The sequence below is a fragment of the Hippopotamus amphibius genome, chromosome 15 (genome assembly GCF_030028045.1).
Source record: "Hippopotamus amphibius kiboko isolate mHipAmp2 chromosome 15, mHipAmp2.hap2, whole genome shotgun sequence".
Classification (NCBI taxonomy): Eukaryota; Metazoa; Chordata; class Mammalia; order Artiodactyla; family Hippopotamidae; genus Hippopotamus; species Hippopotamus amphibius.
The window spans coordinates 9,351,120-9,373,356 of record NC_080200.1 but is presented as its reverse complement, the minus strand read 5'-3'; the positions used below and the strand labels follow the sequence as shown (position 1 = coordinate 9,373,356).

The following is a 22,237-nucleotide window of genomic DNA, read 5'->3' as shown; positions in this document are numbered from 1 at the left end:
AGCATAGCAATCATACTGCAGAATCCCATGCAGTATGCGGAAGAGGAAAAAACAGCAACAACAAGATAATCAATACAATCCCATCTTTTTAAAAACACAATACAAAATCACACATTTTCCATAGTAACATATTTATGTATGTGAAAGAAAAGAAAATACTTTCAAGTTACATGAGGGATTGTAATTGAGCAGAACCCTGTGGGACAGACACCCCTCCACATGTCCTCTGCCTGCCACTTATTTTCGGAAAAAGTTAGCCTCCTAGGCCTTCCCCGAATTACAATGAGCAAATTTAATCAGAGAAGTGAAGAAGTGCAGAAACAAAGGAAAACATTCAAGCAAGAAAATGAATAATAGTTTAACCATTAAACAAAGTCAAGGATTTTTAGTTCTTCCTCAAGAGATGTAGATAATATTCTGAGCCATATCCTTGAGCTGTTTTGCAGATACTGAAACCTCCACTAAGTGGAAGAATTTAACTGCAGGCTGACCACAAGCACATAGACACCAGACTGGTTGGAACCAGAAGGTTGATGATGTTGACTCTCGATTACTTTACCACCAAGCAACCAGAGAATTGTGCTCCAGCTGTTCACACATGCTGCAACCATCTCCCTCATCCTGTCTTTAGAAAAACCTTTCCCTGAAGGACAGCCAGGAGTTCAGGGTCATTTAGCATTAGCTGCCCATACTCCTTGCTTGGCCTTGCAATAAATTCTGCACTTTCCTTTACCACAATCTGAGGTCAGTAGATTGGCTTTACTGCATGCAAGCAAGAGGACCCATGGTTTGTTCCATAGCACAATGACCACCCTGAACACCCCTCCCTCCAGCATGCAGAACCTTTGGAAAGTATAAATTGGTGTCAAGTGGGGGCTAAGTTAGAGTGTATGAGACAGATGGACCACCTGTTTCCTGTCTCTCCCTGAGAGTTTGATCTCTTAGGACTGCACTCTCAAGCTAGAAAAATAAAGACATCTTTTAAATAACTAATTTTGATTTTTAAATGAGAAATAGCATTCAGCTGAACATGGAAGCATTAAGAAATGACAATTAATGAACATGCAAAAATTACTGCTATAAACCACTGCATTTAATATTATGGTGATAATTCAAACAACTGCATAAGATGAAAAATAAAGGGGGCATAAGCATTTTAAACAAACAAATGTATCATCATTTGTAGATCAGATTTTGGAAGTGGAGAGCTCTCAAATCTCTGAATATGCAGCCCTGTGAGGGTCCTTCATCATTCATTCCAACAAATCTCCTAGGGCAGGAGTTTGCAAATTTTAGCCACGTGTAAGTGCCACATGAATGGCTTATTAAACACAAATTGCTGCACCTGACCCTGCAGTTTCTGACTTAGCAGATCTGGGATGAAGGTCAAAAATGTGCCTAACTAGCTCCCAGGTGATGCTGAGGCTGCTAGTCTGGAGACACCCCTATGAGAAACACTGTTATTGTCTGCATCCCTTAGGACTTTTTAATGAAAGATTTCCCCCACTGCTTACATCTCCCCTCCTATATCACACCTCCAGATTTACTAGGATACACTGGCTCTTTGATGGCATCATATAAACCCCTGGAGGCCCTGGCTCTTTTCCTACAGTGCTTTTTCCTTGAGAAAGTACAGGGAGATTATCTAAAAAGGGAATTCATAACATATCTCTGAGAAGCCCAAGATGCTTTCTCGTGGAGACACTGAAAGCTTATTTTAAAAGTTTCCAAGACTTTGATGCCTGAATTCTCAGACTGCCACATTAAATACATTGTTTTGTCATCATTCTTCTCTTTAAACAATTAAGCTCCCTTGTGGTAGAATGAGAGTAATAGAAAAACTTTCTCCCACTGCTGTTTCCCTGAAGATAGCTGTGAGGAGAGACGAATTTCTTTCTTCCAATTATTCCTTCTTTATCTGGTATGCTCAAACATTGCAGTCAAGATCATTCCCCTGGAGGTTACAGAGGCTTCTTTATAAAGAAGTCTCCCAGGGCTCCTTAAGATACTGCCATGATTCTTGCTTCCCCTTCACAGAATTTAATTTTGCAGTTAGAAGTTTCTCCCTGAGGGATGTGTTAGTGTTACAAGTTGCCCAGTGGACTTCACACTGGAAATCCTATTGTAACAAAAATACAGTGCATGAAAAATCCCTATTTCAAGCAAGGGAATGCAGCCATTAGTGATATTGCTACTGGAAAATCAAGCATTTTGGAGAATTGAAATATTCCTTAGAATGTATGTGTCACATGAGGTCACTGCAGACCTCAGGGAAAGCAATTGTAATGGAGGTGGAGAGACTCAGATGAGTTGGTTGAGGAGAGACTGAGCAGTGTAGAAATGGAAGTGGCAAGTACAGACCAAATTCTTTACAAGTTTGGGGCAACACCCAAAGGGGAGTATGGGTCTATGAGTGAGTTATATTTTCATTGAAAGAAATGGGAATGTGAAACATTGGATATTATCACGTTGCATGCAGACACTGGAATATAAAAGATTAAGAAAGGAAGTGACAGTGCAAGTTCTCCCCAAAAGTTAGAAAGGGATGGAATTCAAAATTCAGGTGAAGGTTTTAAAGATTCAGTCAGTAAAAGAATAATTGTACAAATAAGTCTGTAATTACAATGGTGGCTAATGTTGTAATAGATGAGGTAGTGACCAGTGAGATCACGTATCCAGTGGAGGTACTATAACTGAGAACTGAAGCATCATGGATTAGGATTCAGCCAACCACGGGCTTTTATTTCTAACTCCTGACTCTCTGAGCAGAACTTCTTCTCTCTGCATGACTAATTGACTTGTACTACCACCTGTGCAGACTGATGATAGCCAGACCAATACTTTTTTTCTGAGATAATAATGGGGTATTCTGTGGCCCATCAACTCAAACTTTCCAAAGTTAAACTGATACTTTATCCTCCCTAAAATATTGCTTTTTCTATTATCCCATTAACCATCAACTCTGGAACCCATAGAATTTTGTTTTATTCCAGTGTTCTCAACCAGGCTGATTCTGTCCACTCTGGAACAGTTGCAATGTCAGGGAATATTTCTGCTTATCACAACTCAGTGCTGAAAGCTAGTGGGCAGAACGGAGGCTTTTAAATATCATACAAGAACTTCCCTGGTTGTCCAGTGGTTAAGATTCCATGCTTCCAATGGAGAGATGCAGGGGGCATGGGTTCGATCCCTGATGAAGTAACTGAGATCCCACATGCCACGTGTATATATATATAAAATGTAATATACAAGATAGTCCCCTATGTAAAACAATACAGACTAAAAATGTCAATACTGTAGAGGCTGAGAAACCCTGGTCTAGACTGTTGAGGAATGATATTAAAATTTTTATCTAAAAAATTCTAACCAATCTCTATTATTTTGTAATGATATTGAAAACATTATCTGAAATAAATCTCAATCTTCCTCCATTATTTTGTGCTACTTATTTTTATTGTGGTTAAGTTTATATAACATAAATGTAAAAGAATGAAAGTTGAATATTCTCATTCCCTGTCCGCCCCCATATAACTGAAATGAAAAATACTCTAGATGGTACAACCAGCAAAATAACCGGGGCAGAAGAACCAGTAACTGAGTTGGAAGATAGAATGGTGGAAATAACTGGAACAAAGCATGAAAAAGAAAAAAGAATAAAAACTATGGAAGACAGTCTCAGACTTTGGGGACAACATTTAGCATAGCAACATTCGAACCATAGGCATCTCAGAAGAATAAGAGAAAAAGAAAGGGTCTGAGAAAATATTTGAAAAGATAATAGTGGGAAACTTCCCCAACATGGGAGAGGAAATAGTTAATCAAGTCCAAGAAGCTCAGAGAGTCCCATGCATAATAAACCCAAGGAGAAGCACACCGAGACACGTATTACCCAAACTAATGAAAATTAAACACAAAGAAAAATATTAAAAGCAGCAACAGAAGAGCAACAAATAACATATAAGGGAAAACCCATAAGGATAACAGTTGATCTTTCTGCAGAAACTCTGCAGGCCAGAAGGGAATGGCAGAATATACTGAAAATCTTAAAAGAGAAAAACCTGCAGCCAAGAATACTCTACCCAGCAAGAATCTCATTCAGATTCAATGGAGAAATAAAAAGCTTTACAGACAAGCAAAAGTTAAGAGAATTCGGCACCACCAAACCAGCCTTACAACAATTGCTAAAGGAACTTCTCTAGGCAGGAAACATAAGAGAAGGAACGGGCCTAAAAAAGCAAACACAAAACAACTAAGAAAATGGTAATTGGAACACACATGTCAATAATCACCTTAAAAGTAAATGTATTAAATGCTCCAACCAAAAGACACAGACTGGCTGAATGGATATGAAAATAAGACCACTCTATATGCTGTCTATAAGAAATCCATTTTAGACATAGTGACACATATAGACTGAAAGTAAGGGGATGGAAAAAGATACTCCATGCAAATGGAAGTCAAAAGAAAGCTGGAGTAGCAATACTCTTATCAGAAAAATTAGACTTTAAAGTAAAGACTATTACAAGAGACAAGGAAGGACACTACATAATGATCAAGGGATCAATCCAAGAAGAACATATAACAATTGTAAATATCTATGTACCCAACATAGAAGCACCTCAATACATAAGGCAAATGCTAACAGCCATGAAAGGGAAAATCAACAGTAACACAATAATAGTAGGAGATTTAAGCACCCCACTTACATCAATGGACAGATCATCCAAAGAGAAAATAAATAAGGACACACAAGCTCTAAGTGACACATTAGAGCATCTCAACTTAACTGATATTTATAGGATATTTCATCCAAAATCTACAGAATAAACTTTCTTCTCAAGTGCACAGGGAACATTCTCCAGGACAGATCACATCATGGGTCACAAATTAAGCCACAGTAAATTCAAGAAAATTGAAATCATATCAAATATCATCTCTGACCACAACGCCATGAGACTCCATATCAATTACAGGGGAAAAAAACTGTGAAAAAATACAAACACATGGAGGCTAAACAACATGTTATTTAACAGTCAAGAAATCACTGATGAACTGAAAGAGGGAATCAAAAAATACCTACAAACAAAAGATAATGAAAACATGATGATCCAAAACCTATGGTATGCAGCAAAAGCAGTTCTAAGAGGGAAGTTTATAGTAATACAATCCTACCTCAAGAAACAAGAATAATCTCGAATAAACAACCTAACATTACACCTAAAACCATTAGAGAAAGAAGAACAACAACAACAAAAATGGGCAGAAGGAAAGAAATCATAAGGATCAGATCAAAAATAAAGGAAAAGGAAATGAAGGAAACAAAAGCAAGGATCAATGAAACTAAAAGCTGGTTCTCTGAGAAGATAAACAAAAATGTTAAACCATTAGCCAGACTCATCAGGAAAAAAGGGGAGAAGACACAAATCAACAGAATTAGAAATGAAAAAGGAGAAGTAACAACGGACACCTCAGAAATACAAAACATCATGAGAGACTACTACAAGCAACTCTATGCCAATCAATTGGATAACCTGGAAGAAATGGATACATTCTTAGAAAAATACAATCTTCCAAGACTGAACCAGGAAGAAATAGAAAACATGAACAGACCAATCACAAGTACGGAAATTGAGGCAGTGATTAAAAATCTCCAAACAAACAAAAGCACAGGGCCAGATGACATCACAGGCGAATTACATCAAACATTTAGAGAAGAGCTAACACCTATCCTTCTCAAACTCTTCCAAAATATAGCAGAAGAAGGAACATTCCCAAACTCATTCTATGAGGCCACCATCACCCTGATACCAAAACCAGGCAAAGATGTCACAAAAAAAGAACATTATAGGCAAATACCACTGATGAATATAGATGCAAAAATCCTAGGTAACAGAATCCAACAGCACATTAAAAAGATCATACACCATGAGCAAGTGGGGTTTATCCCTGGGATGCAAGAATTCTTCAATATATGCAAATCAATTATGTGACACATCATATCAACAAATTGAAGGATAAAAATCATATGATAGGAGGAAAAAAAGATGGCGGCGAAGTAGAGAGACGTGGAGTGCATCCCTCTCCACAGATGCATTGGGAATGCATGGAAGGACGCAGTCATTCCCACAGAGAACCAGCTGAACACCAGCAGACAGCCTCAGACACCAGAAAGGGCTGCGGGGAGCCCGACATAGCCTGTAGGGAGGCATCTATGAGGGCTCAAAGAGGGTGAAGCAGCGGAGCTGTGGCAGACGGGAGGGAGTGAGAAACATACGGAGGGTCCGCAGCACAGCTCAGTGTTCCCGGACCGAGACATCGATCCGTGGCTGAACAGAGGGGCCAGGAGTGGGAGCGTGGGAACCGGAGAGCTGGTTCAGGGTGAGAAACATTGTTGCCGGTAGAGTGACGGACCGAGAGGATAGGAGGGAGGAGGTCTGCGGAGAGAAGTGCCGGTCCCTGAGAGCTGCCCGGCCATGATGGCGACTGGAGGCTGCAGGCTCACGGGCGGGGGGGAGGAGCCACGCGCATAGCCTCTCCCTCTCTTTCGGTGCCTCTGCAACAGGCAGTGGAGAGACACCCTGCGGGCCACCTAAGGCGCTCAGGGATAACAAGCACCCTCAGGCGCTCGGGCGGTGCTAGATTAAAACTCCTTGCAACGCCAGCAGCAGGGAGGCTGCTGAGAGAAAAAAAAAAAAACAGCATCAAAAAGAAAAAACCCCGAGAGAGGCCCAACTCTAAGACTTTCTGTGTACGCCTGAGCCACCAGCGCCCTCTGCAACAGGCACCTCCAAGCCTGACTGAAACAACAGTGCGCCACTGCTCACTCACTCCCAGGAGAAGGAGCCGCTATTGTACCCTCTCCCTCCCCACACACCGAGGCTTACAGACGAACAATAAAGGAACCTCTGCTGGTCACAGAATAACGCAAAAAAAAAAAAAAACCCAAGGCAAGGAGAAGGACACTTACACCTGAGACGCTAAGGAAACAGAAATAGTAGTATCAATACCTATTGAACTGGTCCATTCTGGGATCAGTTCTGGATTTTTTTTTCTTTTTTTCTTTCTCTCTCTCTCTTTTTTTTTTTTTTTTTTTTTTTTTTTTTTTTTTGATTTATTAAATACGATCTTAGCCCTAAGGGATCTACAAATTTTACAACATAATTTTTTAAGGATATTTTTTATTCTTTTTTTATTTTTATTTTTATTTTTTTTTTTTTGCCTTTTTATATACTTCTATATCTAACTAAGTTTTTGGTAGTACGGACAAAATATCTTTCATACTTTCCTTTCATCCCTTTCTTTTATACATTTCAATTCCTTTCTTTTTCTTTGCATATTTCCAACCACATTACGCTCTTCTGTTCCCCTTTCTTCCAGCCATTTTAAGTGTATTTTATCTTAACATACTTATAAGCAACACTATCGGTCTGCTCAGACTCCTTGCTCTATTCTCCAGATGATGCACTGCCTTGGTATTTAATATTAGGCTTTTGTCTTTATCTTAGTTCTTAGTACAGTTGTCTAATTACATTCTGAGCATCTCCATTCTCTCTGGTGGTACTCCAGCTCATTTCTATATTTGATCCTAGCTTACAAAATCTCCCTGGATTGATGTTTCTATGTGTAGGGTGTTATTTGTTGTTTGTTTGCTTTTGCTTTTGTCTCTGATTTGTTCTGTTTCAGTTGTCAATTTCTGCTGGATTTCTCTTTGAATATCTGATAGCACACTGGGGTTCTGTCAGGTCTTTCTAGAGCCTTATGTCCTAACGGATTCAATAGTTGTGTGTCTTCTACATGTATGTGTTTCCTAGACTTAATATTCGTTTAATCCAATACTTGGACATTAGTCTGAGGCTTGGACAGTCTTCTGTAAACACCTCTATCACCAGGACAAGCAACCCCAAAAGCTTGGACAACCATGAGGGAACAAAGAAACACCATGCAGGCAAAGGAGCAGGAAAAAAACCCACAAGACCAAATAAATGAGGAGGAAATAGGAAAAATGCCTGAAAAAGAATTTAGAGTAATGATAGTCAAAATGATACAAAATCTCGATAACAAAATAGAGAAAGTACTAGAAACAGTTCATAAGAACTCAGAAAAACAAACAGCAATGGATAACAAAATAACGGAAATTAAAAATACTCTAGATGCTATAACCAGCAGAATGACTGAGGCAGAAGAACGAATAAGTGAGTTGGAAGATAGAATGGGAGAAATAAACGCCACAGAGCAGGAAAAAGAAAAAAAATAAAAAGACTAGAAGACAGCCTCAGAGACCTCAGTGATAACCTTAAACGTACCAACATTCGAAATATAGGCATCCCAGAAGAAGAAGAAAACAAGAAAGGGTCTGAGAAAATCTTTGAAGACGTTCTAGTGGAAAACTTCCCCAACATGGGAAAGGAAATAATTCACCAAGTCCAAGAAGCACAGAGAGTCCCATACAGAATAAACCCAAGGAGAAATACACCAAGACACATATTAATCAAACTAACAACAATTAAACACAAAGAAAAAATATTAAAAGCAGCAAGAGAAAAGCAACAAACAACATAAAAGGGAAAACCCATCAGGATAACAGCTGACCTTTCTACAGAAACTCTGCAGGCCAGAAGGGAATGGCAGGATATCCTGAAAGTCCTGAAAGAGAGAAACCTACAGCCAAGAATACTCTACCCAGCAAGAATCTCATTCAGATTTGAGGGAGAAATCAAAAGCTTTCCAGACAAGCAAAAGTTAAGAGAATTCAGCACCACCAAACCAGCCTTACAACAAGTGCTAAAGGAACTTCTCTAAGTAGGACACACAAGAAAAGGAAAACACCTACAAATACAAACCCAAAACAATTCAGAAAATGGTAATTGGAACACACATGTCAATAACCACCTTAAATGTAAATGGATTCAATGCTCCAACCAAAACACACAGACTGGCTGAATGGATCCAAAAACAAGACCCTTCTATATGCTGCCTACAAGAAACCCACTTCAGACCAAGGGATACATATAGACTGAAAGTGAAGGGATGGAAAAAGATATTCCATGCAAATGGAAGTCAAAAGAAAGCTGGAGTAGCAATACTCATATCAGACAAATTAGACTTGAAAGTAAAGACTATTAAAAGAGACAAGGAAGGGCACTACATAATGATCAAGGGATCCATCCAAGAAGAACATATCACAATGGTAAATATCTATGCCCCAATATAGGAGCACCTCAATACATAAGGCAAATGCTAACAGCTATAAAAGGGGACATCGACAGTAACACAATAATAGTGGGAGACTTGAACACCCCACTTACATCAATGGACAGATCATCCAAACAGAAAATAAATAAAGACACACAAACTTTAAATGACACATTAGACCATCTCGACTTAATTGATATTTATAGGACATTCCATCCAAAAACGACAGACTACACTTTCTTCTCAAGTGCACATGGAACATTTTCCAGGATAGATCACATCTTGGGTCACAAATCAAACCTCGGCAAATTCAAGAAAATTGAAATCATATCAAACATCTTCTCAGACCACAACGCCATGAGACTAGATATCAATTACAGGAAAAAAACTGCAAAAAATACAAACACATGGAGGCTAAACAATTCACTCCTAAACAACCAAGGAATCACTAAAGAAATCAAAGAGGAAATCAAAAAATATCTAGAAACAAATGACAACGAAAACACAACAACCCAAAACCTATGGGATGCAGCAAAAGCAGTTCTAAGAGGGAAGTTTATAGCAATCCAGTCCTACCTTAAGAAACAAGAAAATGATCGAATAAACAACCTAACCTTACACCTCAAACAACTAGAGAAAGAAGAACAAAGAAACCCCAAAGTGAGCAGAAGGAAAGAAATCATAAAGATCAGAGCAGAAATAAATGAAAAAGAAAGGAAAGAAACCATAAGAAAAATAAATGAAACTAAAAGCTGGTTCTTTGAGAAGATTAACAAAATTGATAAACCATTAGCCAGACTCATCAAGAAAAAAAGGGAGAAGATGCAAATCAACAGAATTAGAAATGAAAAAGGAGAAGTAACAACGGACACCTCAGAAATACAAAACATCATGAGAGACTACTACAAGCAACTCTATGCCAATCAATTGGATAACCTGGAAGAAATGGATACATTCTTAGAAAAATACAATCTTCCAAGACTGAACCAGGAAGAAATAGAAACCATGAACAGACCAATCACAAGTACAGAAATTGAGGCAGTGATTAAAAACCTCCCAACACACAAAAGCCCAGGACCAGATGGATTCACAGGCGAATTCTATCAAACATTTCGAGAAGAGTTAACACCTATCCTTCTCAAACTCTTCCAAAATATTGCAGAAGGCGGAGCACTCCCAAACTCATTCTACGAGGCTACCATCACCCTGATACCAAAACCAGGCAAAGATGTCACAAAAAAAGAAAACTACAGACCAATATCACTGATGAATATAGATGCAAAAATCCTCAACAAAATACTAGCTAACAGACTGCAACAGCACATTAAAAAAATCATACACCACGATCAAGTGGGGTTTATCCCTGGGATGCAAGGATTCTTCAATATACACAAATCAATCAACGTGATACATCATATCAACAAATTGAAAGATAAAAACCATATGATCATTTCAATAGATGCAGAAAAAGCTTTTGACAAAGTTCAACATCCATTTATGATAAAAGCTCTCCAGAAAATGGGCATAGAAGGAAATTACCTCAACATAATAAAAGCCATATATGAAAAACCAAAAGCCAACATTGTTCTCAATGAAGAAAAACTGGAAGAATTCCCTCTAAGAACAGGAACAAGACAAGGGTGTCCACTCTCACCACTGTTATTCAACATAGTTTTGGAAGTGTTAGCCACAGCAATCAGAGAAGAAAAAGAAATTAAAGGAATCCAAATTGGAAAAGAAGAAGTCAAATTGTCACTCTTTGCAGATGACATGATATTATATATAGAAAACCCTAAAGACTCTACCAGAAAACTGCTAGCACTCATTGATGAGTTTAGTAAAGTAGCAGGATACAAAATTAATGCACAGAAATCTCTTGCATTCCTATACACGAACAATGGAAGAGCAGAAACAGAAATGAAGGAAACTCTCCCATTCACCATTGCAACCAAAAGAATAAAATACCTAGGAATAAACCTGCCTAAGGAGGCAAAAGATCTGTATGCAGAAAACTTTAAGACATTGATGAAAGAAATCAAAGATGACACAAACAGATGGAGGGACATACCATGTTCCTGGATTGGAAGAATCAACATCATGAAAATGACTGTACTATCCAAAGCCATTTACAGATTCAATGCAATCCCGATCAAATTACCAATGGCATTTTTCACAGAACTAGAGCAAGAAATCTTACGATTTGTATGGAAACGCAAACGACCCCGAATAGCCAAAGCAATCTTGAGAAGGAAAAATGGAGTTGGTGGAATCAGGCTTCCTGACTTCAAACTATACTACAAGGCCATAGTGATCAAGACAGTATGGTACTGGCACAAAAATAGAAAGGAAGATCAATGGAATAGAATAGAGAACTCAGAAGTAAGCCCAAACACATATGGGCACCTTATCTTTGACAAAGGAGGCATGAGTATACAATGGAAAAAAGACAGCCTCTTCAAGAAGTGGTGCTGGGAAAATTGGACAGCAACATGTAAAAGAATGAAATTAAAACACTTCTTAACACCATACACAAAAATAAACTCCAAATGGATTAAAGACCTACATGTAAGGCCAGACACTATCAAACTCCTAGAGGAAAACATAGGCAGAACACTCTTTGACATACATCAAAGCAACATCCTTTTTGACCCACCTCCTAGAATCATGGAAATAAAATCAAGAATAAACGAATGGGACCTCATGAAACTTAAAAGCTTTTGCACAGTGAAAGAAACCATAAACAAGACTAAAAGGCAACCCTCAGAATGGGAAAAAATAATTGCCTATGAAACAACGGACAAAGGATTAACCTCCAAAATATACAAGCAGCTCATGCAGCTTCATACCAAAAAAGCAAATAACCCAATCCACAAATGGGCAGAAGACCTAAATAGACATTTCTCCAAAGAAGACATACAGATGGCCAACAAACACATGAAAAGATGCTCAACATCACTCATCATCAGAGAAATGCAAGTCAAAGCCACAATGAGGTATCACCTCACACCAATCAGAATGGCCATCATCACAAAGTCTGGAAACAACAAATGTTGGAGAGGGTGTGGAGAAAAGGGAACTCTCCTGCACTGTTGGTGGGACTGTAAGTTGGTACAGCCACTATGGAAAACAATTTGGAGGTTCCTTAAAAAACTACACATAGAACTACCATATGATCCAGTAATCCCACTCCTGGGCATATACCCAAAGAAAACCATCATCCCAAAAGAAACTTGTACCATAATGTTTATTGCAGCACTCTTTACAATAGCCAGGACATGGAAGCAACCTAAATGCCCATCAACAAATGAATGGATACAGAAGATGTGACATATATATACAATGGAATATTACTCAGCTATAAAAAGGGATGAGATGGAGCTATATGTCATGAGGTGGATAGAACTACAATCTGTCATACATAGTGAAGTAAGTCAGAAAGAGAAAGACAAATATTGTATGCTAACTCACATATACGGAATCTAAAAATGGTACTGATGAACTCAGTGACAAGAACAAGGATGCAGATACAGAGAATGGACTGGAGAACTCGAGGTATGGGAGGGGGCGGGGGGTGAAAGGGAAACTGAGACGAAGCGAGAGAGTAGCACAGACATATATATACTACCAACTGTAAAATAGTGAGTGGGAAGTTGTTGTATAACAAAGGGAGTCCAATTCGAGGATGGAAGATGCCTTAGAGGACTGGGGCAGGGAGGGTGGGGGGGACTCGAGGGGGGGCGTCATGGAAGGGAGGGAATATGGGGATATGTGTATAAAAACAGTTGATTGAACCTGGTGTACCCCCCAAAAAAAATAATTAAAAAAATTAAAAAAAAAAACCATATGATAATCTCAACACATGCAGAAAAAGCTTTTGACAAAATTCAACATCCATTTATGATAAAAAAAAAAAACTCTCCAAAAAATGGGCATAGAAGGAAATTACTTCAACATAATAAAAGCCATATATAAGAAACCAAAAGCCAACATCATTCTCAATGGTGAAAAACTGAAAGCATTCCCTCTAAGAACAGGAACAAGACAAGAATGTCCACTCTCACCATTATTATTCAACATAGTTTTGGAAGTTTTAGCCACAGCAATCAGAGAAGAAAATGAAATAAAAGGAATCCAAATTGGAAAAGAAGAAGTAAAATTGTCACTCTTTGCAGTTGACATGACATCATACATAGGAAACCCTAAAGATTCTACCAGAAAACTGCTAGAACTAATCAATGAATTTAGTAAAGTGGCAGGATACAAAATTAATGCACAGAAATCTCTTGCATTCCTATACACTAACAATGAAAATGCAGAAAGAGAAATTAAGAAAACTCTCCCATTTACCATCGCAACAAAAAGAATAAATCCACAGGAATAAATCTGCCTAAAGAGGCAAAAGACTTGTATGCAGAAAACTTTAAGACACTCATGAAAGAAATCAAAGATGATACAAACAGATGGAGAGACATCCCATGTTCTTGGATTGGAAGAATCAACATAGTGAAAACGACTGTACTATCCAAAACAATTTACACATTCAATGCACTCCCTATCAAATTACCAATGGCATTTTTCACAGAACTAGAACAAGAAATCTTACGATTTGTATGGAAACGCAATAGACCCCGAATAGCCAAAGCAATCTTGAGAAGGAAAAATGGAGTTGGTGGAATCAGGCTTCCTTACTTCACACTATACTACAAGGCCATAGTGATCAAGACAGTATGGTACTGGCACAAAAATAGAAAGGAAGATCAATGGAATAGAATAGAGAACTCAGAAGTAAGCCCAAACACATATGGGCACCTTATCTTTGACAAAGGAGGCACGAATATACAATAGAAAAAAGACAGCCTCTTCAATAAGTGGTGCTGGGAAAATTGGACAGCTACAAGTGAAAGAATGAAATTAGAACACTTCCTAACACCATACACAAAAATAAACTCCAAATGGATTAAAGACCTACATGTAAGGCCAGACACTATCAAACTCCTAGAGGAAAACATAGGCAGAACACTCTATGACATACATCAAAGCAACATCCTTTCTGACCCATCGCCTAGAATCATGGAAATAAAATCAAGAATAAACAAATGGGACCTCATGAAACTTAAAAGCTTTTGCACAGTGAAAGAAACCATAAACAAGGCTGAAAGGCAACCCTCAGAATGGGAAAAAATAGTTGCCTATGAAACAACGGACAAAGGATTAATCTCCAAAATATACAAGCAGCTCATGAAGCTTAATACCAAAAAAGCAAATAACCCAATCCACAAATGGGCAGAAGACCTAAATAGACATTTCTCCAAAGAAGACATACAGATGGCCAACAAACACATGAAAAGATGCTCAACATCACTAATCATCAGAGAAATGCAGGTTAAAGCCACAATGAGGTATCACCTCACACCAATCAGAATGGCCATCATCACAAAGTCTGGAAACAACAAATGTTGGAGAGGGTGTGGGGAAAAGGGAACTCTCTTGCACTGTTGGTGGGAATGTAAGTTGGTACAGCCACTATGGAAAACAATTTGGAGGTTCCTTAAAAAACTACAAATAGAACTACCATGTGATCCAGTAATCCCACTACTGGGCATATACCCAAAGAAAACCATAATCCCAAAAGAAACTTGTACCATAATGTTTATTGCAGCCCTATTTACAATAGCCAGGACATGGAAGCAACCGAAATGCCCATCAACAAATGAATGGATAAAGAAGATGTGGCATATATACACAACGGAATATTACTCAGCTATAAAAAGAGATGAGATGGAGCTATATGTCATGAGGTGGATAGAACTACAGTCTGTCATACAGAGTGAAGTCAATCAGAAAGAGAAATATTGTATGCTAACTCACATATACGGAATCTAAAAATGGTACTGATGAACTCAATGACAGGAACAAGGACGCAGATACAGAGAATGGACTGGTGAACTCGAGATTTGGGAGGGGGCGGGGGGTGAAGCGGAAGCTGAGATGAAGTGAGAGAGTAGCACAGACATATATATACTACCAACTGTAAAATAGATAGTCAGTGGGAAGTTATTGTATAACAAAGGGAGTCCAACTCAAGGATGGAAGATGCCTTAGAGGACTGCGGCGGGGAGGGTGGGGTGGACTCGAGGTGGAGGGGAGTCAAGGAAGGGAGGGAATGCGGGGATATGTGTATAAAAACAGTTCATTGAACTTGATGTACCCCCGAAAAAATAATAAATAAATAAATAAAATTAAAAAAAAAAAGACAGTATGGTACTGGCATGAAAACAGCAATATAGATCAATGGAACATAATAGAGAACCCAGATGTAAACCCAAGCACATATGGGCACCTTATCTTTGACAAAGTAGGCAGGAATATACAATGGAAAAAAGACAGCCTCTTCAATAAGTGGTGCTGGGAAAACTGGACAGCTACATGTGAAAGAATGAAATTAGAACACTTCCTAACACCATACACAAAAATAAACTCAAAATGGATTAAAGATCTACATGTAAGGCCAGATATTACAAAACTCTTAGAGGAAAACATAGGCAGAACACACTTTGATATAAATCACAGCAATATTATTTTTGGATCCATCTTCATCTTAGTCATTTTAAGTGTACAATTCTGTACCCTTGGCATTAAGCACATTCACATCGTTGGACAACCATCACCACCATCTGTCTCCAAATCTTTTCCGTCTTCCCAAACTGAATCTCTGTACCCATTAAACACTAATTCTATTTCCTCCCTTCCTCCAGCCCCTAGAAACCACCATTCTATTTTCTGCCTCTTGCTACCTCATAGAAGTGGAATCATATAAGTTTTATCCATTTGATATATCTTAATTTTGACATTTCAACCCTGAATCTCTGATGCCCCCTTTCTTTCCCAAATTTTCTCCATCCTCACCCTCCCTGTCTCATGGATGCAATTCCATTTTTTCAGTTGTTCAGGCCCCAACCCTGGAGTTATTCTTGTCCCCTCTCTTTCTCTCACACCTGTATCCTACCTGAAAGCAAATCCTTTTGACTCTGCCTTCAAAATACAGCTAAACTGACCAATTCTCAACCTTTACACTGCTATCCCCACCTTGGCCCTACCCACCTACATCTCACCTGGTTTGCCTCCAAGCAGACTTCCACACACCCTACAACCCATGTTCAACCCAGCATCCAGAATAATCTTTCAAAATTCCTAATCACGTCCTATGTCTTTGCAAAATCCTACCATTATTCCTCACATCACTCAGAAAAGATGAAAGCAAATGTCCTTCGATGGCAGAGAAAGCCTCACATGATCAGCCCCTGGAACCTGTCCCCCTCCTCTTCAAGCTCCCCCTCACTTGCTCTGCCCCAGATACATTGCCCCCAGGCAACCTCCCACCTCAGGATCTTTGTATTAAACTTGCCCTTTGCCTGGGGCACTCTCTCCACAGATGCCACTCACCTAAGTCATTCACCATCTTCACAAATGTAACTTTCTCAATGAGGTTTACTAAGACCATCCTTTTCACTAGGACAATAAGCCCTCCCCGTATTCCTGATCCTCTTTATCCTACGGTACTTGAGCCTAAAATAATGACTGGCACATAGTAAATACTCAGTAAAAATAGGTTTGATAAATTGAATAAGTGACTGTGGGTCTGAATGGGCTGCCAGTCACATTGTCTCTTGACCACAGTTGACTGGTCCAAGGCAGACAGAAAATATGATTGTACCAATCAGAATTATTTTCTGATATGTATATATATTATGATATATTATAATTATGATATATTACAATATATTATGACATATAATTATCATAATATATTACTGATAATTACAATTATATATATTTTATATATATTATACATACATATAATTCCTGAGAGTTTGAAATATATTCAGTTCTTCTTTAGCAGTGAAGCTACCACGTATGAGTTCTGAGAGCTGCTAGCTTCCATGTCTTCTTCCAGCTACTGGAAGTAGACAGTCTGAGAAAATAAAGCTGATAATCTGAAGGGAAATCCTCATGGTGTTTGAATCCCTGTGTCCGTTTGTACCAATGTCCAGCTGAGCCTCTGCTCAACCATGTTTAGATGCATCAGGAAATTCTCATTTCTGACACTTGCCACCAAAGCAGACCTATCTGGTGCACCTTATTTTTAGGTGGACTGTGGGATGATCTTTCCCAATGAAAATCAGGAGCACCATGACAGACCTTCTACCTTCTCAGATCAAGGCCTTACTGATCAATTATTGGCAAATTCTAAATCATACACCTCCTGTTGTAGGTTTAATAACATCCTCCCAAAAATGTCTACTAATCTCCAGAAACTGTAAATGTGTTGCCATAGAAGGGAAAAGGCACTTTCCAGAAGAAATTAAGTTAAGGTTCTTGAGATGAGGCGATTATCCTATATCACCTAGGAGGGCTCAATATAATCACAAATTTCCTGATAAGAGGAAGGCAGGATGGCTAGAGAGAGATTTGAAGATGCTATGTTGCTGATTTTGAAGATGTAGGAAGGGGTCACAAGTCAGTGAATACAGGGGGCCTCTAGAATTTGGAACAGACAAAGAAACAGATTCTCCTCTAGAGCCACCAGAAGGAAGGCATCCCTGCTAAAACAAGTTAGATTTCTGACCTCCAGAATCGTAAGATAATAAATTTGTGTCATTTTAAGCCACTAGACTTATGGCAACTTGTTATTTCAGCAAATAACTGCAGTAAATTGCTGCAGCCACTTTGGAAAATTGTTTGTCAGTGTCTTAAAAAGTTAAACATCAATATACCGTATGACTTAGTAACTGCACTGCAAGAGGAATGAAAATGGGTGTCAACACAAGGACAGAGGCACATCTGTTCACAGCAGCATTATTCATAATAAACCTAAATGAGAAATACCCAAATGTATATCAACTGCTAAATGGATAAGTAAAAAGTGCTGTATACATACAATAGAATACTATTCTGTAATTCAAAGAAATCAAATATTGACCCATACTTCCACCTGGATGACTCTCACAAATATGCAAAATAGGAGAAGCCAAATATAAAAAATCACATACTATATGATTCCATTTACATAAAATATCATGCAAAGGCAAATTTCTTCAACAAAAATAAGTGGTTTCCTAGGGCTGAGGTGGGAGTGGGAGTTAACTGCAAATGGGCACAAGGGTACTTTTTGAAGTGATAGAAATATTCTAAAACTGGATTGTGGTGATGATCACATAACTATACTTTTCCTGAAATTGTTGGATTTACATTAGTGATGGGTAAACTTCATGTATGTAAATTATACTTCAATAAAATGTTAAAAAATAAAATGTTAAAGAACTTTTCCTGGAATTACTCCAAGTGAGTTGAAAATGTTGACCTTTATTTTCAACAAGATCTACTACACACAAGAATTATTAGGCTCACCACTCTGCCTTGCAACCACGTGTGCCTCTCTGGTCCCCTACTCAATTTGTACACAGTTGAAAATAAATGCACATTAAATTAAACAATGAAATCAAAGTAAATTGAAGCCACATCAAAGAAGTCTTTCCTCTTGAACAAATTATGATTTTTGTGAAAGTTTGAAGTCTTTACTATGTCCCCCGTAATTAGTTTCTTTTTTTTTCCCTCCAAAGTCCCTAACTCCTTTCATGACATTGTCTTAGTAAATGTCTTTTTTGTTGTTGTTGTTTCATTTCTTTTGTTTGTCTGGTTGGTTGGTTGGTTCATTTTTGGTTTTGTTTTTTGTTTTTCACCACACTGGGAGGGCATGCAGGATCTTAGTTCTCTGACCAGGGATGGAACCTATGCCCCCTACAGTGGAAGCACAGAGTCTTAACCACTGCACCTCCAGTGAAGTCCCCTTGATAAATCCATCTTTATCACCTGTGCTAGTTTGGGTTCCCACAGAAGAAGATGCTGAGCCAGGGATTCATGTGCAAGCACTTCATTGGAAGGGGAAAGGAACATGCATGGGAGAGAGGAGAAGACAACACAGGAGGAAAATACATCCAGTAAAGCTTGCATTGTCAGCTACCACAGTAAATAAGCAGAGTTTTCATTCTGTGAGGAAATTCTGGAAAATGGTACAAAATTCAAACCTCAGAATTACACAAGCTAAAAGATGAGAGGCATGGTATACCCCACACCTCTCCATCAAGGGCTGTCTCTGATGGGGCATAATTCCCTGTCACTTCTGTCACCACATATTAGGCAAAGTATGTTTCAGCTTGTGCTGGCCATCTGTAGTCATGCAATGGAGATGTTGAGAGGACCCCAGGGACTGTGGGAGGAATGTTGACACCATCTCCTACTCCATCCTTCACTGCAGAGTCAATTCTAGCAACATTATCCTCAAAGAGTGAGCTAAGTTCTGAGCACTTTCCACAAATGCATAACTGCCATTCCTGATGGCACCTCCAGAGAGTCACAGAAAAAAAGGGTAAGCCATGTGAGGAAATAACTCTTTTATTTGGATTCATCATTATGTGTTTTAGGATCTTAGAGGGTGTATCTTAAAATTACCATGATTGAAAATACAGGTCAAATTTTAAGAGTGGAAGGCAGGATTATGAAATATGAAGCATCATCTCAGAGTTTTCCTATGCAGTATATTACCATGAATCATCTTAAAAACTCAGCTTTCAAATCTAGATTCCTACTTTGAAGTTGAGAATCACATCACTGTTCCTGTGAAAAGTAGGATGGCAGAGTCAGTGTCAGTCAGTCAGCTTATAGTCTATGTCTATCTCAATCTCTTCTTTTGAAAAGTGGGGTGAATAAGAGAAAATATCTCAGAAATGTTTTCAAGATGGTATAAAGTCACACATGAATAAACAAACACAATTCTGAAATGGGAAGCATTTTGTTATGACTATTGAATGATTTTCATCCCATTTCTTCTGGGAAAAACAAGCACACGACCAAGTGAAGGTGAAGAACACCATTGTTTGAGAGGATAATTTGGGGGCAACCATGGCAGCACTTGAGTGCTTTAAATCCAACATTAGATATGGTAAGGATGGCTGCAAGAAAGCTGATCAAACATGGAATTTTAGGAATAGCATATAAGGAAAAAATTCAAAAAGGAATTACTGAGGAGATTGTTGTGGAGAACTAATACAAAAAATAAAAATAAAAAAAAAGTGGAGTCATGTGTGCTTTGGGAATAGAAGAAATGAACAGGTCTTTTAAGGAAGAAAAAGAACCAGGAGATTTAAATTTACAACACTGGCCTTTGGGGCCCACAGTGTCCACTTATTTCTGAGATCCGTGGCTCATCTTGGACAAGGGGGACCTCAACTGAGGAGCCTTCCCAGGGCCCCCTTCACATCCTTGTTCTTCAGGCTGTAGATGAAGGGGTTCAGCATGGGGGTGACCACAGTGTACATCACTGATGCAACAGAGCTTCTCTGGGAAGAATGAGTCCCAGAAGAAGTGAAGTAGACCCCCAGGCCTGTCCCATAGAACAGGGAAACCACAGAGAGGTGAGACCCACAGGTGGAAAATGCTTTGTACTTGCCTTCAGTGGAGGCCATCTTCATAAAGGAGGAGACAACCTGGGAGTAAGAAAAGAGGATCCCAGTGAGAGGAAATACACAGAGAAGGGCAGTGGCCACATACAAACAGATGTCATTGATGAGGGTGTCTGAGCAGGCTGCCTTGAGAACCTGAGCCAGTTCACAGAAGAAGTGTGGAATTTCAGTGCCAGTACAGAAGGTCAGCTGCATCATCAGTAGAATATGAAACAGGGAGATGGATAAAATGATGAACCAACACATCAGAACCAGGAAGGCACAGACATGTGGGTTCATGATGACCATGTAGTGCAGGGGGTGGCAGATGGCCACAAACCGATCATAGGCCATCACAGTCAGGAGAAAATCATCCATTCCAAGAAAAACCATGAAAAAGTACACCTGAGTGAGGCATCCTATGTAGGAGATGTCTTTGCTCTGTGCCTGGATGTTCAGCAGCATCTTTGGGATGGTGGTGGAGATGAAACAGATGTCTACAAAGGACAGGTTGGCGAGGAAGAAGTACATGGGGGTGTGGAGGTGGGAGTCAGAGCTGATGGCCAGGATGATGAGCAGGTTTCCAAGCACAGTGACCATGTACATGGACAGGAACAGACCAAAGAGGAGGGGCTGCAGTTCAGGATCCTCTGAGAGGCCCAGGAGGAGGAATTGTGAGACACCTGTCTGATTTCCTGCATCCATGTAGCTGATAATTTCGCCAGGTAACTGACAAAGCAGTGCTAATTAAAACAAACAGGAGTCCTCAAATGTAAAAACACTTTATTATATTAATGACCCTCCCCCCCCAAAAAAAAACAGGAAAAATACACACCTTGGCTAACAATTTAGTATTCATTCACTAAGAGGGTTTACAAATGCCATTATCTTACACAGGTATCATTTTGGGGAAAATCTATTCCCACCCTCTGACTTTTATCACAAATTAGTCATTGCCTTCAGGATCTATCTCAATAGACCATCAACCTTTGTGGTGTCCAGCTCAGCATCAGCCCATTTCAGGTGTAGCACATCAATGGTTTGAACATTCTTTCCTTTGCAGGACTGAAATTTGCCTCTTAGATAATTCTACCTTTTCCCACATTTATTTAGTATTTTAATAAATCCATGTGTGTTGCTGGTTCTCTTGTCCCACTGTCCCCTGACAACAATTAATTTGATCAGAGTGGTGTTTGGCCCAATCTGGCCAAACAGCTTGCCCCTAGGAGCTTGGAAAGAAAACTTTCTGTTTTGGTTAATAATCTGAGGGGGTGGACTTGATGGGTCCATCAACCAAGGGTCTGGGGTTTGGGGATGACCATCCCTAGTGTTGTGAAGAACCTGTGTACTGAACCACTAAGCCAGGTGTGGCAGTAAGTGCAAGGTCAAAAGATGGGCCCCAGGGTCTTACTGCTTGGGCATGAATCCTCGCTCTATATCTCATTGATCTTGGGCAAGTTGTTTGATTCCTTAGTGCCTCATTTCATTTTTGGTGAAATGGGCTTATAATGGTACCTATTCCACAGGATTCTTGAGAAGGAGATATG

General features: G+C 39.1%; 1 protein-coding gene across 1 annotated transcript; it reads right to left on the bottom strand.

The window, feature by feature from the left end:
* Positions 1 to 20,474: 20,474 nt before the first annotated feature.
* On the bottom strand, positions 20,475 to 21,395 carry LOC130836848 (olfactory receptor 7D4-like). The gene has a single exon (XM_057709454.1). The coding sequence runs from the start codon at positions 21,393 to 21,395 to the stop codon at positions 20,475 to 20,477; it is 921 nt and encodes a 306-aa protein (XP_057565437.1).
* Positions 21,396 to 22,237: the final 842 nt, after the last annotated feature.

Bases quoted from the DNA above. Each gene is read 5' to 3' on its own strand.
- LOC130836848 (XM_057709454.1), bottom strand. From the start codon at position 21,395: ATGGATGCAGGAAATCAGACAGGTGTCTCACAATTCCTCCTCCTGGGC.